Source organism: Notothenia rossii (assembly GCF_949606895.1).
Source record: "Notothenia rossii genome assembly, chromosome: 5".
Taxonomy (NCBI): domain Eukaryota; kingdom Metazoa; phylum Chordata; class Actinopteri; order Perciformes; family Nototheniidae; genus Notothenia; species Notothenia rossii.
In genome coordinates, this window is record NC_136903.1 from 16,503,037 (window position 1) to 16,521,539 (window position 18,503).

General features: G+C 42.7%; 1 protein-coding gene across 3 annotated transcripts in view; it reads right to left on the reverse strand.

The window, feature by feature from the left end:
* The window catches only part of roraa (RAR-related orphan receptor A, paralog a), a 224,550-nt gene that overhangs the window by 170,686 nt on the left and 35,361 nt on the right, over positions 1-18,503 (reverse strand). For 2 of the 3 annotated variants that reach the window (XM_079683220.1, XM_079683219.1), the window contains exon 1: positions 5,553-5,863. The exons of the other annotated variant lie outside the window; for it this stretch is intronic. In XM_079683220.1, coding sequence (XP_079539346.1) covers positions 5,553-5,706 — 154 coding nt within the window. In that variant the 5' untranslated portion in view covers positions 5,707-5,863. Of the gene's footprint in view, positions 1-5,552; positions 5,864-18,503 lie in introns of those variants that run through there. 3 annotated transcript variants of the gene reach the window in all.

The following is an 18,503-nucleotide window of genomic DNA, read 5'->3' on the forward strand; positions in this document are numbered from 1 at the left end:
TACAACCTAACAGTCATGCTATGCACTGTAGTATTTTACAACCACATTATGCTGATTGAAAGCACATGGACTTGGATTCAAATAACTTGAACATTGATCCTTGGTAAACCCAGTTTCCTGCATCATATTAGATCAATACAGAAGATTAAATGTGTATAAATAAATGCATACTGATAGATTTAGATATGGAGATAAAGAGAACTATGAAGCTATTGGCCCAGATGTTTAGGCTTATCAGGATAACCTAAGGGTCAAGTGTTAAACTTGTGATCGTGCTACAGAGCAATGTTCTGTCAATCGCTGGTAGGACAACAGGACTACAAAACAGTTTCCTATAATACAATTCAAGAGTCCTTTCACAGAGCTTCCTTCATATTGAATACAGAAAATGTCCCTCTCTACATCTTTAAGGGTTATTTAATTACTTTGAATCCCTTCCTATAATAGGTACGGAAGATGAAATGCTCAAATTGTATTAAATAAAATACTATCCAAAAAATAAACTCCAAACTTATAAAGCACCAAAAATATTTTGTATGAAGAGGTCCCATTTTTGCAAGGGCTGGGTATAATTGTGTTCAAAGTTGGATGGGTTTAATCAGGAGGTGCTTTGTTTGAATATTGTAATGGAATACGTTTAAAAGGTAAATCTGACACATTTAGATCAACACACTTAAGAATAAAGAATAGTTCTGTTTATGTAAGGAGACACCCTCAGAACTGTATTAGTTATTACAAAAGGTAAACTTTCAAATCAAAGATCACATTTTATTGGACAAAGTTCAAATGTTCACACACACAGTAACAAGAAAATATTATATTTTAATGATAGAAAGTTATCTGAAAATGCATGACTGAAAGCAAACTTTCCATTGAGAGAAAAAGGAGAAAAGAAAATGAGAACGGGGATTTTTCGTGTCATTGAAACCTAAAAAGTATTGAGCAATTATCAGCAGTTTAACAATTAGTAAGACAATTTAAAAAAAAACTATTTACATTATTTTATTCATTTTTAAACCAAAAGTAAGAAAGAAAGAGCCTTGCACCTGACATGATACAAATCTCAATCACTGCTCATTTTACTACTAGTCCTGATGTTATGTTGACATTCACGGTTACATCCTCCTTAGATAAGCACACTGCCGCTCAAATGTCATTTGACCTTTGAAGCTCATAAAAACAAAATACCTTTTTTTTTCCTAAAATGTAGTGGTGCCAAAGTCTAAATTTAGAGCACATGTCCCATCTTTGTAACAGCTTAGTGCACAGCCAAATAAATACTGTTTATCTTTTCAGTTAAAATGTTTTGTAATGTTGTTCTAAGGAATAGATCAAATGCTGCGCTTGGCCTTCTAATAGATTATTAACATTTAACAACTGTCTAACAGGTACCAATAGAATAGATTATGATATGATCACCTCACCAACTTTGAGAATTGAAAATGCAGGAGGACTGATACAGTACTTGATATGTTACAAGAAGCTAGCCAGAAAAAAAGAGCCCCTTATAGAGTTTCTCGCTGACCCGTCCGCGCTGAGGTGCAGCTGAAAGCCTGTACCTGGATCTTCCTTCTCTCCAGCGGGCAGAGAGCCCCAATGCATTGAATGCGGGAATGCCTGCGCCTCAATAAAGTTGCTGTCCACTCGAGTGGCGTGCAAGCCTCATGCAGCTCCCAGCTTTTTGGAGATTTGAATGCTTCCCTGCACCTCACCCGTGTTGTGTCAACAACAACTGAATAAATGCTGCCACTCTAGCCAAGAGCTCTAATTTCACTGCCCAAAAATAAAAAACTGCTTGATGAAAGTATGGGTGCGTGTTCGTTAGGAGAGACTCTTTTTACTTTGCCTTTTCAGTCTGGATTAGCTTCTTAAACTGCAGTGTCAGGTAAGATTTGCTTCTTCACATGAAACACTTAAAAACAGCTCATTTTTTTTATTAAAAAAAGGGGATTGCAGAAACTAGACGATCTACAGGAGTCGTGACATAAAAGGTTGCAACTGGTGGGTAGTATAAAAATATCAAAAGCAATTCCATTAAGATATTTCAGCGAGGCTTATAATAAATATACAGGACGGAATGTAACACTGCGTACACTTCACTTAATGACAACTCACACAATGTGCTATGCAACATAATGTTTTGTAGTCTTTTTTGTATTGTGTATTTCGGAGCACTACACTATACAACACGCACGTGTACCTAGGGATGCATACCGGTATCCGGTATTACCGAAATACCGGTTACTGGTGGCTACGGTATACCGTACCGAAATCAGATCCGGTTTCGATACTTTAAAAAAAAATATATATTTTTTTTTAATTTAATTTTAAAAAGTGGGTCTGTGGCCCGTGATGGAGGGTGTTATAAATTAGATTCCATAATCGTTTTTCTTCATATTTTATGTATTTTTCATTGTTTGTTCAATACTAGAAAGGTAAAAGTCCCACAAATGAACTGTGATGGGATTTGTTTTCTCTCAACAGTGAAGGTAAATGTTGATTTTAAAGATGAGATGTGTTTGTTTGTGCAATGCCGAGATCTCATGACCATTATTCTATTATGTATTTGTTCTCTAGTCGAATCTCAGGTTTAATATTAATTATAATGGTGCTATAACGGTCTGTTTGCATTGACAAGATGTGCTATTCACGCAGCACACCTGATGGCGGGTGTTATAAAAGATATTCCATAATCGGTTTTCTTCATATTTTTTATGTATTTTTGATTGCTTGTTCAGTACTAAAAGGTCCAAGGAGTCCCAAAATTCATTTGACATGTTAACTATATCGTAAATCGCTTCATGGGAGTAATTGTGGGATGATACATTTTCAAAGTATCACAATATGTATCGGTTGAGTATCGGTATCGTAAAAAGGTCAACGATATGCATCCCTACGTGTACGACACACTTTTGATGCTCAAAGTCATGTTACCAGAGGACCTCAGCCACCGGAGTTCTTATTACATCCGCAGCTTCAGTGTTCAGCTACCCTGTGAGATGGTGAGGTTTCAGGCCTATGCAGAGACCATGACCTTACATAAGCAAGTCATTAATATTGATTGTTTCCAAATTTGCGAAAATGAGGGATCTTTCGATATGAAAATAACACCCTTTCTTCTTTCCAGAAATGATATCCATAGCCCTTCAAGGCCTGTTCTCTGACCCTCTGCAGAGCTTCTGCTGAAGTAAGCCCTTTCTACTTAAAAAGGTATTAGCACTCAGGGTTAAAACAGTAAATGCTCTGCATGCAGGATAAGAAATGTGCATCCTCAGAAAGTCTAATACAGCTGGTGTAAAGAGGGAAACCGTGCTTGAGCAAGTGTCTGCCGCCTTTCAGATGTTGGTTTCTGTGGCTGGCCAGAAATGTCAGAGCAGAGAGCTATAATCCTAAAGAAATGTCTTACAAGACTATAACAGTACTGTGAGCAATAAAAGTTTTTTTTATTGTTTGATGTATCCTGCACTGAGCCGACGTAATAAACCAACTGCAGTCGCTTATTATTATAAAACATGTACTTTTGCATCTATGCTTTATTTAATAAAACCATAAAGCCATAATTTCTTTATGAAAGAAAACGTTTCTTCTGCTCTCCTGAGTGGTGAATGTTCTAAATGTTTCTACATGATCACATTTATAAATAATCTGCTTTGTAAACCCAGTTAAAAAAATGTAAGGCAAATATAAACCAACTGTTGCAGTGTTATAATAATACCTTATAAACATTTGTAAGAGTCGACCACAACAGATTGTATAAGTAACTGAACATCAAAGCAACAGATGGCAACTTAATGATTCTGCAAGATAAGATGAAAAATGAATTGCCTGTTGTTACCACAGCCTTTTGAAATTTGATGACGGAATACACCGAGCAATAGGCTTCACACATTGAGATGTAAACCACACAATTAAACTTAACATAATTCATTAATTTAGAAATATATTCTAAACCCTTTTCAGATAAATGGCGATTTTCTTTTAAAGTTCACAAAACTTTTCTTCAAGCCGTCTAGAGTTCATGTTTTCATGCAATCGTTTTAATTATTTGCACAAAGGTCAACACTACATTTTGGTGCAGGGAAACTCCTTTTGAGCTGCAGAGGTTATCCAACTGAACATGTGTTTTTTTTGTTTTTTTCAACCCATTCAGCATTATATAACAGACCGAAGGCGTTCTTTTTCCTGTCTTTCTCTATCCCAGACACACTTTAATCCTGTGCATAAAGGGTGGGGTGAATATGGGTCAGCAGGTTAGGAGTGTCTGAAAGTCAGACTTGAGAAAAAAGAAATCAATCCACGAAGCCTCCCAACTACCTGTCTTTGCCCCGCTATTACATAAGAGCTCCGGCAGTGCCAGCCCACAAAGTCACACAGTTTCCCTTCGCCGGTGAGCACATATCCGCTAAAGTGCACAGATTTATTTGTAATTTAACAGCCGGGGTTTTCATGGGGAATGGGGGAACTCTTGTATAAAGTGAGGAGATCTGCGGTGATGATTTGTGCTTTCAGTTGCGCGCCTGTGTTTATGGCTAAACCTGTTACATAACCAGCTTACATTCCACATTCACTATATCACACTCTAAATATACCCTGACGCGCGCACAGGACGAGTGCGCACACAAAAAGTACCGAGTAATAAACTAATTGTCACATGTATACCGCTCGCCTCACTGCCATCTACACCGACTATGATAGTGAACAACGAGCAGCAGAGAAAAAGATAATTTCTCTGAACTTGGATGAGCCCGGTTAGCCTGTGAGACAGCCGAGAGGGGGTGTGGTTAAATACTGTCTGTACTGTACAACATGGACGGGACGTGGTGGATAAATCATGTAAAAAATGAACTACACCTCAGCAGCAATACAGACACACTTTTAAACAGGCTTATATAGCTCGTTTGGTTTTAAATGTATGATCGTGCGGAGGTATATTCGCAAAAAGGCGTGCAGCGACTCCATGCTTGCAATAGTGTGTGAGAGCAGGCGCTAAACAATTTCCAGCTGCTGGGCGTCTTTCTGCACAGGAACAGCTACAAATCTGTTAGCTGGAGACGTGAACACCCTGCCAGACAGCACGGTGTGCTGGATCAGGCATAGAGGAGGACACGTCCTTACAAAAAGGAGATTGATCGATAAACTAGCCCACAGTTTCCAAAAGTTCACTTTTGACACTTTGACTAAATCTCTTTTGAGGGGACAGTTTGGCCGTTTTTGACACGAAGAGAAGCTCCAGTAGGTCATTTTAAGTTGCTGGGTAATTGATTTATCTTGCAGTGAGAGTAAATGTGACATCTGTGACCGTATCACCCCCCTATGATTCGAGCTGTCAGTGGAGCCTGAAAAGCTGCAACACACCGAGGCACTAATTACAGGCGAACGGGTAAAAGCCACGGTGGTAATAAATAAAGAGCCGTGTCCCTGTGGTTTGGAGGGTTTAGACAGTGTGCAGTTATTTATGGGGAAGCGATTAATTCATTTTGAAGTTTAATTCTGAAAATCCGCGATCGGTCTTTCGTTCCCACGCATTTAAAAGCGACGCACGGTCCGCTTACCTTTGTTGGTGCTGGAGCAGGTCTGCCTCCGAACCGGGGCTGGGTGGTTCGCTTTTCGGAGCGTCTCCAGGTTTACCGGGATTTCCCTGACCGGGGTAGCCGGCTCCGAGGCGCTGTTGCCCGGGTCGCTTGCTGGATCTGGAGGGGACTCCATGTTGAATTTCAGATTTGCTGTTTAACTACCGCTAGTACTTCAAACTAATTCGGTGCGAACTGTGAGCTCCGGCACTACGTCTTGCTATCTAATTTAGACTAGAAGTAAGAAATGAGAAATGCGAGTGTGTCTGGAGGTGGGTGTGTAGGTCTGATTGTCCACTGGCAGCGCTAGAGAGAGCTCCAGTCATGCACACTGGAAAGGGAGAGGTTGTCAATAGCCGAAGAATAGATGTAGGCCTGAAAGTAATCCATGCTGATCGACCCTGCGCAGTTTTGCATATTAATTTCATGTTTTTATTAGTGTTTAACTTGATCAGCAGTTTACTAGATATATTTAATACTTCATTTATGTGGGGAAATAATTGTAATAATACATGTAGGTCGCTGCTGCATTTTAAACTGGAAATCTGCCAAATACATCATTATGACGTGCATGCATCTTGTGATCCAAACCATATAATTAAACTATACATCTGAAAATAACATAGCCCATAAGTATCATGAAAACTGCAGCTTCTGTGGCTGTTATCTTCTTTTATCACAATCTGTAAATTGCTCCTAGCTAAATGTGGCTACTGTTCAATTCACAATACTCAACAGTGTCTGTGTTTGCAAGTTCACAGTGAAAAGCTGCGGAGACATTTACTGCTAAATCATTCAGTGTGCATGCCATTCCTGGCTGCAGCACACAGCAGTCTGTAAGCTGCTCCCCACCACAACAACACTACTTCTGAGAACTCAAACAATAGCTATGCTTAATCATCATCATCATCATTATTATGATAACGTCCTGTGAAAGGTGCATTCCATAGTCTGATTATATGACTGTTTTATTTGAGTGTCTCTGCTCTGATAAAAGTAAAGATTGATAACAGTTTGGATATACTTACTTAGTTACAACAACTGGTATCAAACGTCACTCTGGCAACCGACAGTCATGGCCCGCTTGTTGCGCAGCAATTACAAACAGCATGCTTCCTACATGTGATCAGCGGAGCCCCGCCCCCTTCAGAGTGGTGCACGTGGACTTTGACACGGTACTGCCCTCCCGGTACACAACCAGACTGCTAATAGACCAGAGAGAGATAATACAAAAACTTGGCCAAAACTGAAAATTACCATCATTTACATAACAGTGTATCATCTAGAATACATTTGGTTGAAACCAGTATGTCAGCAGTTAATTAAATAGTATTTAAATTGCATAAATACTATGTTTTGAATCACATATTTCAACGTTCACTTACATGATACATTACAAATATCCATCCTGCTATACCAAAAAAGCTATATTATGTTATACTTACAAAGATAATTGACATGAATAGTATAATAATGACAAAGTGAGCAAACAATGAACACAAACAACACTAATCTTACTGCGTTCCACATGCAGCAGTGTTTTTGACTCTGCGGTGTCAATTGGTTGAAATCAGTAATTTTATCATTTAAGTATTGCTGATGTATTCATATTGTGTTCCTTTATTTTTGATTGAATGGCTTGCGTTTGACTCTGCTTGTGTCTAATGTTTGTTCAACTTTCATAATTGGTGTCGACCTTTAATGCATGTATTTGTTTTCAAGCTGGATTAACACCTCATTAGTCAAGTGACATAATATACATGAAGTCAAATACTGACAAGCATGGCAGTGAAACCTAACGTGAGAGATTCTGAGCAAAACAAGGTTATTGTCAACTAATTACGTAAAATAATTTAAGATTCATGTGCAGATATGGAAAATAAAAAATAAAAACATTTAGACATTAAAGGGAGATATTTTTTTTTTTTTAAATGAATACACTAAATGCTACCAAAAGTAAAGTCAATATTTGAAGTTTGGACTAATCACTGAGGGGGATTTTGTCAAATAATAATCTTCTTTCATGTACAGTGCTCCTTGCGTGTAACTCACCAACAAGAGGGTGATATAGCTGTTGGAGCTGTGCTGCTCTGAGGGCCGACTTTTTGACAGACAGCCAGAAGGAATCTCTCACTGCCAAGCGAAGAGGCCAAGTTCCATTCCTTCAGCTCAGCTTTAGCTCCTCCAAATTTCCCTGACCTTCTGACCCACAGCAATTTGACCGTGTGAACTCTACTCTCACATTCCACGCCTTTTGCATGTTCAGCAACCAAGTCCAGAAACTTGAACTTCAGCCAGACATATGTTGTTATCTGGAAAGACAAAACTGCCCAGATGTTCATATTTGTTATTCAAAACATAAATTGTAAATCTAAACACTCCTTAAATGTGTGTGCAGGCATTCAATAAGATTACCTCGTGGTTGAACATTACGGGAAATAATTCACTGTGGTATATAGTGTGTGTTGCATCACGGACCCGTTATAGAGTGTATCTGGTGGTTGTTATCATTCTAGCTTGAGTATGCAAGTTATTCTTCCCTTCTGTAAACCTAATAGAAAATGAAGTGTGGAGTTCCATACTCAACACGCCGCCTCCGATTCCCATTCATCGGCTCTACAGTTTTGGGAGCATGCCGCTACGGCGTGGTTCGCACAGGTGGAGGCACACTTTGCCTTCCGCCAGGTCCGTGACGAGGACCTGAAGTATTTTCACGTGGTTGCGGCGCTGGGGATCTCCACGTCGTCCAGGTTGGTCGGATGTATCGCAGATCCCCCACGCCAGGGCAAATATGAGGCGATTAAAGCCCTTCTCCTTAAGACATTTAGCTTATCTGCTAAGGAGAGGGCTCGCCAGATTTTTGAGATTCAGGGTCTTGGGGAAAGCAAGAAGTTCCTGCACCACTTGCCGCCCCGGATTCAGACGGCGTTGGCCAACACGACCATTACTGAACCCCGCGCCCTGGCTGAGGAGGCTGACCGTTTCTTCCTGGCGACACAGCAGCCCGGTGCAGATGTGCTGGCTGCAACACTCAGTGCCCCCTCGCCAGTTAGGAGGGCTTGGGGGGTGGAGACCACGGCAGCTCCAGGCCGGCGTGGGGACACGGGAGAGTGTTTTTACCATGCACGGTTCGGGAGATCGGCAAAGGCAAAGTAGTGAATCGCTCCCTGCAGCTACAAGCCTCTGAGAAACGAGAGGGCCGGCGCTCGGTAGTGGCCCTGAGCGTTGGTGGCACGAGCAGGCTTCTCTTCGTTAGCGACAGTGTCTTGGGTAGCTGATTTCTCTGTCAGACGGGCGCTCAACGGAGCGTGGTTCCTGCGTCGAGGGAGGACGTCGCTTGGGGGGGGCACAGACCGCAGTTGACGACGGCTAATGGCAGCCCCATCCGTACTTATGGAGTGAGGCCTATGTGTTTATGCATTGGGGCCGGGGGCAGCGGTTCAACTGGGACTTCTTCACAGCAGATATTTATTTTCCCCTCCTCGGGGCAGTTTTTTGATGTACTCACAGGCTCCTGGTGGGCGTTAAAAACAAACAATTGGTTGATGCCTTGACGTTTTCCTCCCTTGTGTGTACGCTTGGCAAAGCGGCGTACCGTTACCATGTACTGTCTGGCTCACTGTCAGGTGCGGACAAGTACCTCGGGTTGTTGGCCGAGTTCCCGGACCTGACGCTGCCTGACTCTGCCCCCACCACCAAGCATGGGGTGGAGCACCACGTCACCACTGAGGGACCCCCAGTCTACACCAGGGCCCGGCGGTTGAACCCTTCCAAACTCGCAGTAGTGAAGGCGGAGTTCTCAACCATGGAACGCCTGGGTATCATCCACCGGTCTGACAGTCCTTGGGCGTCACCTCTGCACATCGTCCCCAAGCCTAATGGTGGTTGGCGCACGTGTGGGGACTACCACCGCCTCAACGACGCCACGACACCCGATTGCTACCCGGTGTCGCACATTCAGGACTTTTTGGCGCACCTGGCAGGTAGGCTCGTGTTTTCTACCAGGTGCCCATGCATCCCCTGGACATTCCCAAAATGGCGGTGATAACGCCATTTGGGTTGTTTGAGTTCCTGCTGATGCCTTTTGGGTCAAGAACGCCGCTGAAACATTCCAGCGCCTGATGGATTCGGTGCTGCGGGACTGACCGTTTGTGTTCGTCTACCTGGACGACATACTCGTCGCCAGCACTTCTGAGTAGAAACACCTATCCCACTTCCGGGCCCTTTTCACAAGACTCAGCCAACACGGGTTGATAATCAACCCTGCAAAGTGTCTGTTCGGGCTGTCTGACATTGACTTCCTTGGGCACCGCGTCACCAAGGGCAGGACAGCACCCCTGCCAGCGAAGGTTGAGGCTGTCGCAGTGTTTCCTCGACCACACGCGGCCCGGTCGCTCCGTGAGTTCCTAGGGATGGTGACCTTCTACCACCGTTTCCTCGCCCAGGCCGCCCACATTATGCGGCCGCTGTATGAGGCTATGAAAGGTAAGGCCCCCATCGAGGAGATCGACTGGACGGCGGAGGCTGAGGTTGCCTTTAAGGAGGTCAAGACTGCGCTGGCTCAGGTGGCCTTGTTGGCGCATCCGTCACTCACGGCCCCATCTCCCCATCCCATTGGACTACACCGTCGTTGCGGTGCATGAGCAATGGGTGGAGGGCGCCTAGCAACCACTCGCCTTTTTCAGCTGCCAGCTGACGCCCAGGGAACGCAGGTACAGCGCTTTTGACCGGGAGCTCCTTGGACTCTGGCTGGAGCCTTGGTCTGCTCGCCAGCAACGACAGTTTTCCTGCTCGGAGTTCACCACGGACATCCAGCACGTGGCTGGCAACTCAAACCTTGTTGCAGATTGCCTCTCCAGGGTCGTCATCGGGGCCGTTCAGTTGGGCCTCGACTATACCCGCATAGCAGCGGACCAGGTCACAGACCACAGCGTCCAGGCCCTGAAGGGGGCTGCGCCTGGAGGATGTGGTCTTCGGCGACTCTACTGTGTGACGTTTCCACGGGCCAGCCGCGTCCAGTCGTTCCCACCAGCTGGAGGCGCTCCGTGTTCGAGGCGGCGTACAACCTGTAGCACCCTGGCGGGAAACCTTCGGTGCGGATGGTGGCCGCCAAGCTTGTCTGGCGGGGGCTCAAAAAGGACGTGAGGACTTGGGCCGGCACGTGCGTGGCTTGCCAGCGTGCTAAGGTGCACCGCCACACAAAGGCCTCCCTGGAGCGATTCCTGGTGCCTGAGAGGAGGTTTGACCATGTCAACATCGATCTGGTTGGTTCATTGCCCTCCCAGGGTTTTTCCTACCTCCTAACTATGGTGGACAGGACGACCTGTTGGCCGGAGGCGGTCCCACTCGCGTCGACAGCAGTGGCTGACATAGCCCGGGCCTTCATTGCGACATGGGTGTGTCGTTTCGGCACCCCTTTAGACGTTTCCTGAGACTGTGGTTCGCAGTTCACGTCCGAGCTCTGGAACTCCGTGGCCGGAGGTTTGGGGGTTAAGCTCCACTGGACAACCGCTCGGGGCCTGATGGACGGTAATTGGGCCGACAAGCTGCCTTGGGTTATGCTGTGCCTGTGGACCGCGCCCAAGGAAGATCTGCAGTGCTCCACGGCTGAGATGGTCTACGGCAGGGGTGTCAAACATAAATTCATCGCGGGTCACATTAGTATTATGGTTGCACTCAAAGCGCCGGTTGTAACCATATAAATATACATATATATAATATATTAAAAAATAATGTATTATATTACATTATTGCCTCTGAATTGGATTATTATCGGATAGGGTAATGACTTAGTAATATACGTCTGAAAGCAGAAGTCCAGGGCAAATAATTCTCTCTTCAGTGCGCATGTCACAGTGCGCGATGCATTGTGGGACATGTCGTCTGTAAAGTGGCATGTAACCGTATAAGAACGTATTATATTCTTTGCAAGCTCTTGCAGGCCACATCAAATGAAGTCGCGGGCCGGATTTGGCCCCCGGGCCTTGAGTTTGACACCCCTGGTCTACGGTCAGCCGCTGAGGGTTCCAGGGGATTTCCTCCCTTACGCATCGGCCCCCTGGTCGGCGACGGCCCAGCGAGCTTTCCTGCAGGACGCCGCTAAGGCCTTTGCTCCGATCCCCACTGCTCAGCACGGCACTCAGGTGTCCCGGGTTCCCATGGGGCTTCACTCGGCGGAGCACATGTTCATCCGGCACGACGCTCACGGAGACCCCATGCAGCCCCCTTACGACAGACCTTTCCGGGTCTTGGAACACGGGGGCAAGCACTTGGTGGTCGACCTGGGTGGCAAGGCCGAGCACGTCTCGGTGTACCGGGTAAAGGCTGCTCACCTGGACTTGGACCAGCCGGTGGTGCTGGCACGGCCTCCGCGACGGGACCGCCTCCCGGCCTTGACCCCTGTCACCGAATTGGGGCCTGCGGTTCCGGTCCCACCTCTCCCATCGGCCGCCCCTGCAGAGGTCGCCTCCCCGGCTCCCGTTCTCCGGAGTCGTACCTGGTGGTTGTTATCATTCTAGCTTGAGTAGCATGTATGCAAGTTATTATTCCCTTCTGTAAACCTAATGGAAAATAAAGTGTGGAGTTCCATACTCAACACGCCGCCTCCGACTCCCATTCATTGGTTCTACAACCTACAGAATAAAGGTGCAATATAAATATACATGAAAAGACAACATAAACACACATTCCGGCCAACACACTGTGCTGTGTATAAACCAAAAGGATGCAAGGACAACTTTGATGCTGCCTGTTTAATTTTTTAGTTAAAATGAATTATGCTGCTGTCACATTGTTGAGCAGGGGAAGGATGTGTCGGATGTGAAGCGAGTAGAGTAAGCATGCCTGCCTGTGTTTAAAAATGATTGATTAAGCTGACACCAGCTCAGGGGTGCAACACCGCTCTATTTTTCTCCCTCATTATGTAAGGCTATATTTCAAATCAGGAGTGCACTGGAGGAAGACACCAGAGACACCAGATAGGACACCCTTCAAATAAAAAGTTTATCAGACAACAGCCAAGGAGACTGATGAGTTTTCTCTCTAATCTAGTCTTGGGAGTGGCGATAGAAAATAGAAAGAATGTTGTTTGTCAAAGGATAACAAAAATATGTTTGACCAGTTTTGCCACCAGCCCTCTTTGTACGTTTGTTAATTTTAGGAACATATTTGTTAAAATGTCCACTCATAATCAGGTAGAAGGTTACATGTAGACTATGCATTTTTAATGATGTATTTATGTTTTAATGAAAAGATAAGCTTGATGTTTTCACCAAGATTCATTCATTCATTCAGATTACTGCAAAAATGTTGTTCTTTATTTGAAGCAGATTCAACCCTTCTCCTTGTACTGCACTAGTTGTCTATAAACGGCAAGAACAAAATATGAATCCTCGGAATGACTTTTCTTCCCTGCGGACATGCTGACATATCTTTGTTCCCTTACAAATCGGACATCAGAACCCCGAGCCCAGCAAACATTCAGTTCTTTGCATGCTCATGCAGTGCAGAGTGCCAGAGTGTAATGAAAGAGACATATTAATGGCCTTTCACTTATTCATGCATCGGAAATGAAGAGGCACAGTCACATTTTGAAACGGTTGACAGAATAAAGAGCCAACATTGGGGAAATGATTGTATTTATGATTTCACGCTGACATATGAAGGTATCAAGAGAGAGACAGAGTGACACATTTCTGACAGTTCAAAGTGTTAAATGATGTGATGTATGGCAACATACTCGAGCACGGGGGCACCCGCTCTTATATATTTTCTCTTTAAGGATCAGCGCCTCACAAGTGCAGACCTGGGAGGCAGCTGAAGTCATTTATGTCTTTCCAGCAAACAGGGGGAAGTACTGTATGTTGTACATTATATACACATAAATAATATCATGGTTGAACTGCAGGAGAGCTACTTACGAGGTTGGCTTTACACTTGTTTGATTTTGGCAAACGCAGATAAATCCACAGTCCACTCTGATGTGTGCAGCGTCTCCCCAATAGCACCACCTAGCAGCAGCTAGACCACAGTAAACCCATGTGTCCACTCCACATGCCTGCATGAAGAGGAATTCCTTTGTTAAAATCATCATGAGCTTATCAATGTGATTCATTATTTATTCTTCCATTTCAAAGTTTTGTTCAGGTCAAATTAGCGCAGATGTAGTACATAAGACTGCTGATGATCTCTCAACATCATCTGTTCTGCCTTTCTTCTACATTAAAAGCTGAGCAGAAAAGATTTACATTTATTGTTGGTAACGATTACACATTTCTGGTAACTTAATATTGCCAGTACTAGCTGCAACCTACGGACTAAATGAGGATATGTCTTAGGTAACAGACAACTTGATGCTGAACGCTTTAGCATGAAATCAAGACAGCCAAAGTTGCCATACTGCACGCATTCATGCTTGGTGATACTAGATAAAAGTTAGAAACAAATGCAGTCAATTAATATTTAATATAAGTGTAAGGTTTATATTGTAATAGAGTGAACATAAGATTATTATACACTTAATTGTGTAAAAAAACTTTGAGACAGGCGAAGGAGTAAAGATTTGCGGCTCAGAGTGATCTCTTTTCTGTCAAAGCCATTTGACTCATGGCGTGTGCGTAGAGTTCATATGACTGGGGACCAGAGTGATTTTCTCAGTTAAAAATCAGCAGGTGAAAAATGGCGTGGTTATTTGTGCCTGACAGAAGTTAAGAGCTTTTCCCTGAGGCCCGCTGCCTCCCTGCTGACCGCAAGGCAGCCTTCTCCTCCAGCATCCACTCACCTTGTGAGATCACACCTCTACACCGGCAGCTGGAGCGCACATCCCATAACTCCACAGCAACACATGTAGCTTAAGGACTCTTTTTTATTTCTGTTTGAAAGTTTGTGTGTTTGTTTTTGTTTGTGTGCAATGTTCACAGAAGTTGAATGCGGAGGATAGGCAGGTAAATGAAGTGCAAGGTCATGGTTTTGTACGTGTGTAATTAGTAGTGTAATTGCTGCCGGGATCTAAGGCAGATGGGAGAATCCTGTGTGGCATGAACGGGTCCCACAGGAAAAGATCAAAGCAGTGTCTGGGGAAGGAGGACCTCGATTAGAGTTTATGTTTTATAAGGTTCAGAGGATTGAAAAAAATCCCATATGCAGAATAAAATATTTAACAAGGACCTATACATACAGGTATATAGATTTCAGCAGCCACAGAAAAATTAACCTAACAGTACTGAACACTGGCAATCCAGTCACTGTCCATAATAAGAATAATTATAATAAGAAGTCCAGAATTATAACATAGTAATTTAAGGAAATAGTTGTCACATAGATCATGTTACATACAGTACATGTCTTATAATAAGGCCATAAGCCATACAGGCAGACTTTTAAAAAATATTTAAAAACGTACAGCTCAAATGTGTTTTGCCTTTTTCTCAATGTTGTGTGAATTAACATGCTGTTAACAAGAACAACATCATAACAAATAAAATATCCAACAGAGTGTAATTTGCATATCACAGCAAAAAATGTTTTGACTCGTCAGTCACCGAAGCCGATGGTCGCCAGCCGTTACTGCTGCTGTGATGACGAGAACAAGACAGCGGCACAATGCCTGCCTGATCCTATCTGACTTTCTTTGCCCATTCCACATTACTGTGCGGTATGTGATGTTGGGCGGCTGCTAATTTAGCCTTTAGCTTCATGGTACCGTAAATCACAACACTCAGGAAGACAAATGTCAGAACACATGTTGCCAGACTGTCTGTGAGGAGAAGATTCCTTTAATTGGGTGTGCAGGGACTGGGTCCAATCCCCAGCACCCTCTTCTTCCTCCTTCCTCACTCTCCCTCTCTCTTTGCCTCTCTCAACATACTAACAAAAGGCAGAGAGATGAAAAAGACAGCGCCAACCCATCCCTGCTTTGTGCCATTATAGAACAGACACACTAGGGGTAAAGAGGTACGATGCTGAACATCAAGGAGAGCTTTATATAACTCTTTTTATTCGCCTTGTTTCATGTTTATTTTACTTCTTCAAGCTATCATGTCTGATTGACACTGCTCCCTGTCATAACAACCATTATTCATCGAACCAGCTTATGGAATACAGTGATAGCTTCTGGATATATTTGTCTGAGTTTAGGAAAATGTGTAAAGAATCAAAAATGCTCTCCAAAGTATGTTCGGTGTCATCTCATCATCAGTGTTATGATTCCACCCTTCCCCTTCCTCCGCTCACGCACACTCTGAACTTCAGCAGAGGGAATAGAGATCATAAAGAATAGATATTCAAAGGCTTTAACACAAAAAGACTTTCCTCAAAGCCGGCTTCTCTCTGGATCCGCCGGGCAAGGGAGGGTGAAATGTCCACACAGAGAAATCACAGGGCTAAAGTCAAAAGAAGTCATTTTAATTCTGTTAACATCTGTTGTTCACAGTTTAGATATCATTAGTGATGGAGCGGCAAATGTTTATTTCATCATGTGCTGCAAGATCGTGTGTACCAAAGGAAAAGTTATTCTTTGGCCAAGATTTTGGTTCAAATTATTAAACCTTGTTGTACTCATAAACCATAATCTGAAAAATAAATAAAACTAATACAAGGGTAGTACCCAAGCAATTCCCTCATTAGCAAGAACAACTAATAAAGCAAAGTCAAAGGTTACAGACACACTCAATAATATTCAGACTGAGCTGAAAATACTTGATGGATATCTAGTAACAACAAATCTAAATGTAATATGCTCTCTGAGCCAAGTTTAATTATCACATGCTTCCCTCTGAGCAATCCTTTCCCCAAACTTAAAGGTTTTGCTAAAATAATCATAATAAGTTTTTTGTTTTTTTTCACATGTGCATGGAGTTTCATGAGCTCAGTTTGAGTCCATGCAGATTACAGGTTGTAATGTTAAGTTGAGCTGTGATACCACTGCAGGTAAATAGGAATATATTGCTTATAGGATTGATGAAGCTGTTCTGAACGAATCATATCCATCTTTTATCATGTCTCTCTCCTAGCAAAACCTGGAAATGGAATGTCTTATTTAATAAGAAATAAGAAACAAGGGAGCTGAAATATAAGCTACTCTCACTGGTGATGACGGTGGTCCACTGATCTTTAATTTTTCAATGCTGTGTTTTGATGACTTTTTACAGTAGTACTATTACAGTAGCAAATATTTCATGTACGCCATATACTATGCAATCTGTTAACCCCCGAGCCTGTTTTTCAGGTCTCAGGCTCGAAAATGACATTCCCAGAACAAATGACTATATCTTCACTTCTAAAAAGGGGTTAATTAATAATCTTTTTTCTCAAAGCAATGATGAACCTGTGAGGTGGATGTAGAAAAGTCAGAATAAATATAATTTTTTTTATTTTAAAATAAATTCAGATTGAACATAGTAAAACTATTTAAATGGTAGTGTCCGTCCAAAAAAAAAACAATACTTATAGTGAAAACCACCCTTGAATGATGGGATAGTAGACTAAAAGCTTTAGGAATCCAAACTATAACATATAATAAGTACCCTGTATCAAGATTGAGGCAAAACAAGTAACATTGTTGGTCGCACAGTGATGATACTTATACCTCTAGAATCTGTGGAATCTCAGTTTTAATCTGATATCTTGTTTGCGCAGATCCGATAAGCAATAAAATATTTCTACCGTGAGTACTGTGCTAAGTGCGTTAGAATTTTTTCGCTCAGTGCTAATTCAGAGGCTTGGTATTACCCTTGTGTTTCGTTTAGCTAACACTGGTTAATATTGTATGATAGCTGAGTCTCTTCCCGTTAAGTGGGTATGAAACATGAATAGGTTGTTAAATGTTAAGAAGCCCTGAGACGCAGTTTTGCAAGAAAAAAAGCCGGGGTCACCAATTATGTAAAATAAATTGTTTCATGTATTTTATACCTACACATATACCCTCTGTGTAAAGAGATTCTGAAAGTTCCAGGAAACAAAATTTGCTCACTTTTTGTCCTGATCCATTAATATAAAAAAACCTGTCTGAAAATGAGCTGATCAGATTTTGCCCACTTTATGATGTCATAACGATTTTTTGACTTGTGTAACCATTAGCCAAGGTAACCCCCCCCCCCCCACACCTTATCACCTGAATCTCCTCCTAGAGCACCATTGTGTTCTTTTTAACCAAATATCTCTCAGAGGGACGTGGGGAGTGGCTCCCTATTTTTCATCTAAAGTAACAGACAGAGAATCAACACTTTTGAAACAGGACTGAAACAGGGGTTTATGGGATGCTGCAATGCATGATCTGTTTGGTATTTGGAACACTTCAGAGACATGTTTTATATATCTGAGACCTATAATATATTGATGAAAAACAGTATAATAGGGGACCTTTAAAAAATGTCAAGAATTGTAAATTAGCCCAGTTTAGCTCACTAATCTGACTGTATACAAATACTGTAAATATATTTAAAAAGGTCAGATTCAATACAACATGTTTTAGTTAGATTGGTGTCACATTCTACGGAATATTGATTGTGTTAACTTTATAAAAAAAAGTACTCACTAGCCAAGGTAATATAGTTAGACCCATATTATCATTATTTCCGAATCAAGATATCCTTGGTACTTCTCTTTTCCCTTATCATTAGCCTATATACAGTATGTGCTGGTGCAAATGTATCTGGAACACACCCGAGGCTGCATTTCCCAGTTCAATTGTATGAAGTGTATAACAGTAAAAAAAAATTAAAAAAAGGTGCAGACAACAGCAGGTATATTTAAAGCTAGTGTTATTCACCATGTAAACTCTGATATGATATATGACATATAACCTGTCCCGGACCTAAGGCATCGCTCACATGTATTCTGTGTTGCAAACCTGGACACTACAGAGACTCTTATTTCCTGTAATAATCTGACATGTGGTTCAGATCATGTGTTTGTTTAGGCCAGGCCTTGCATGGC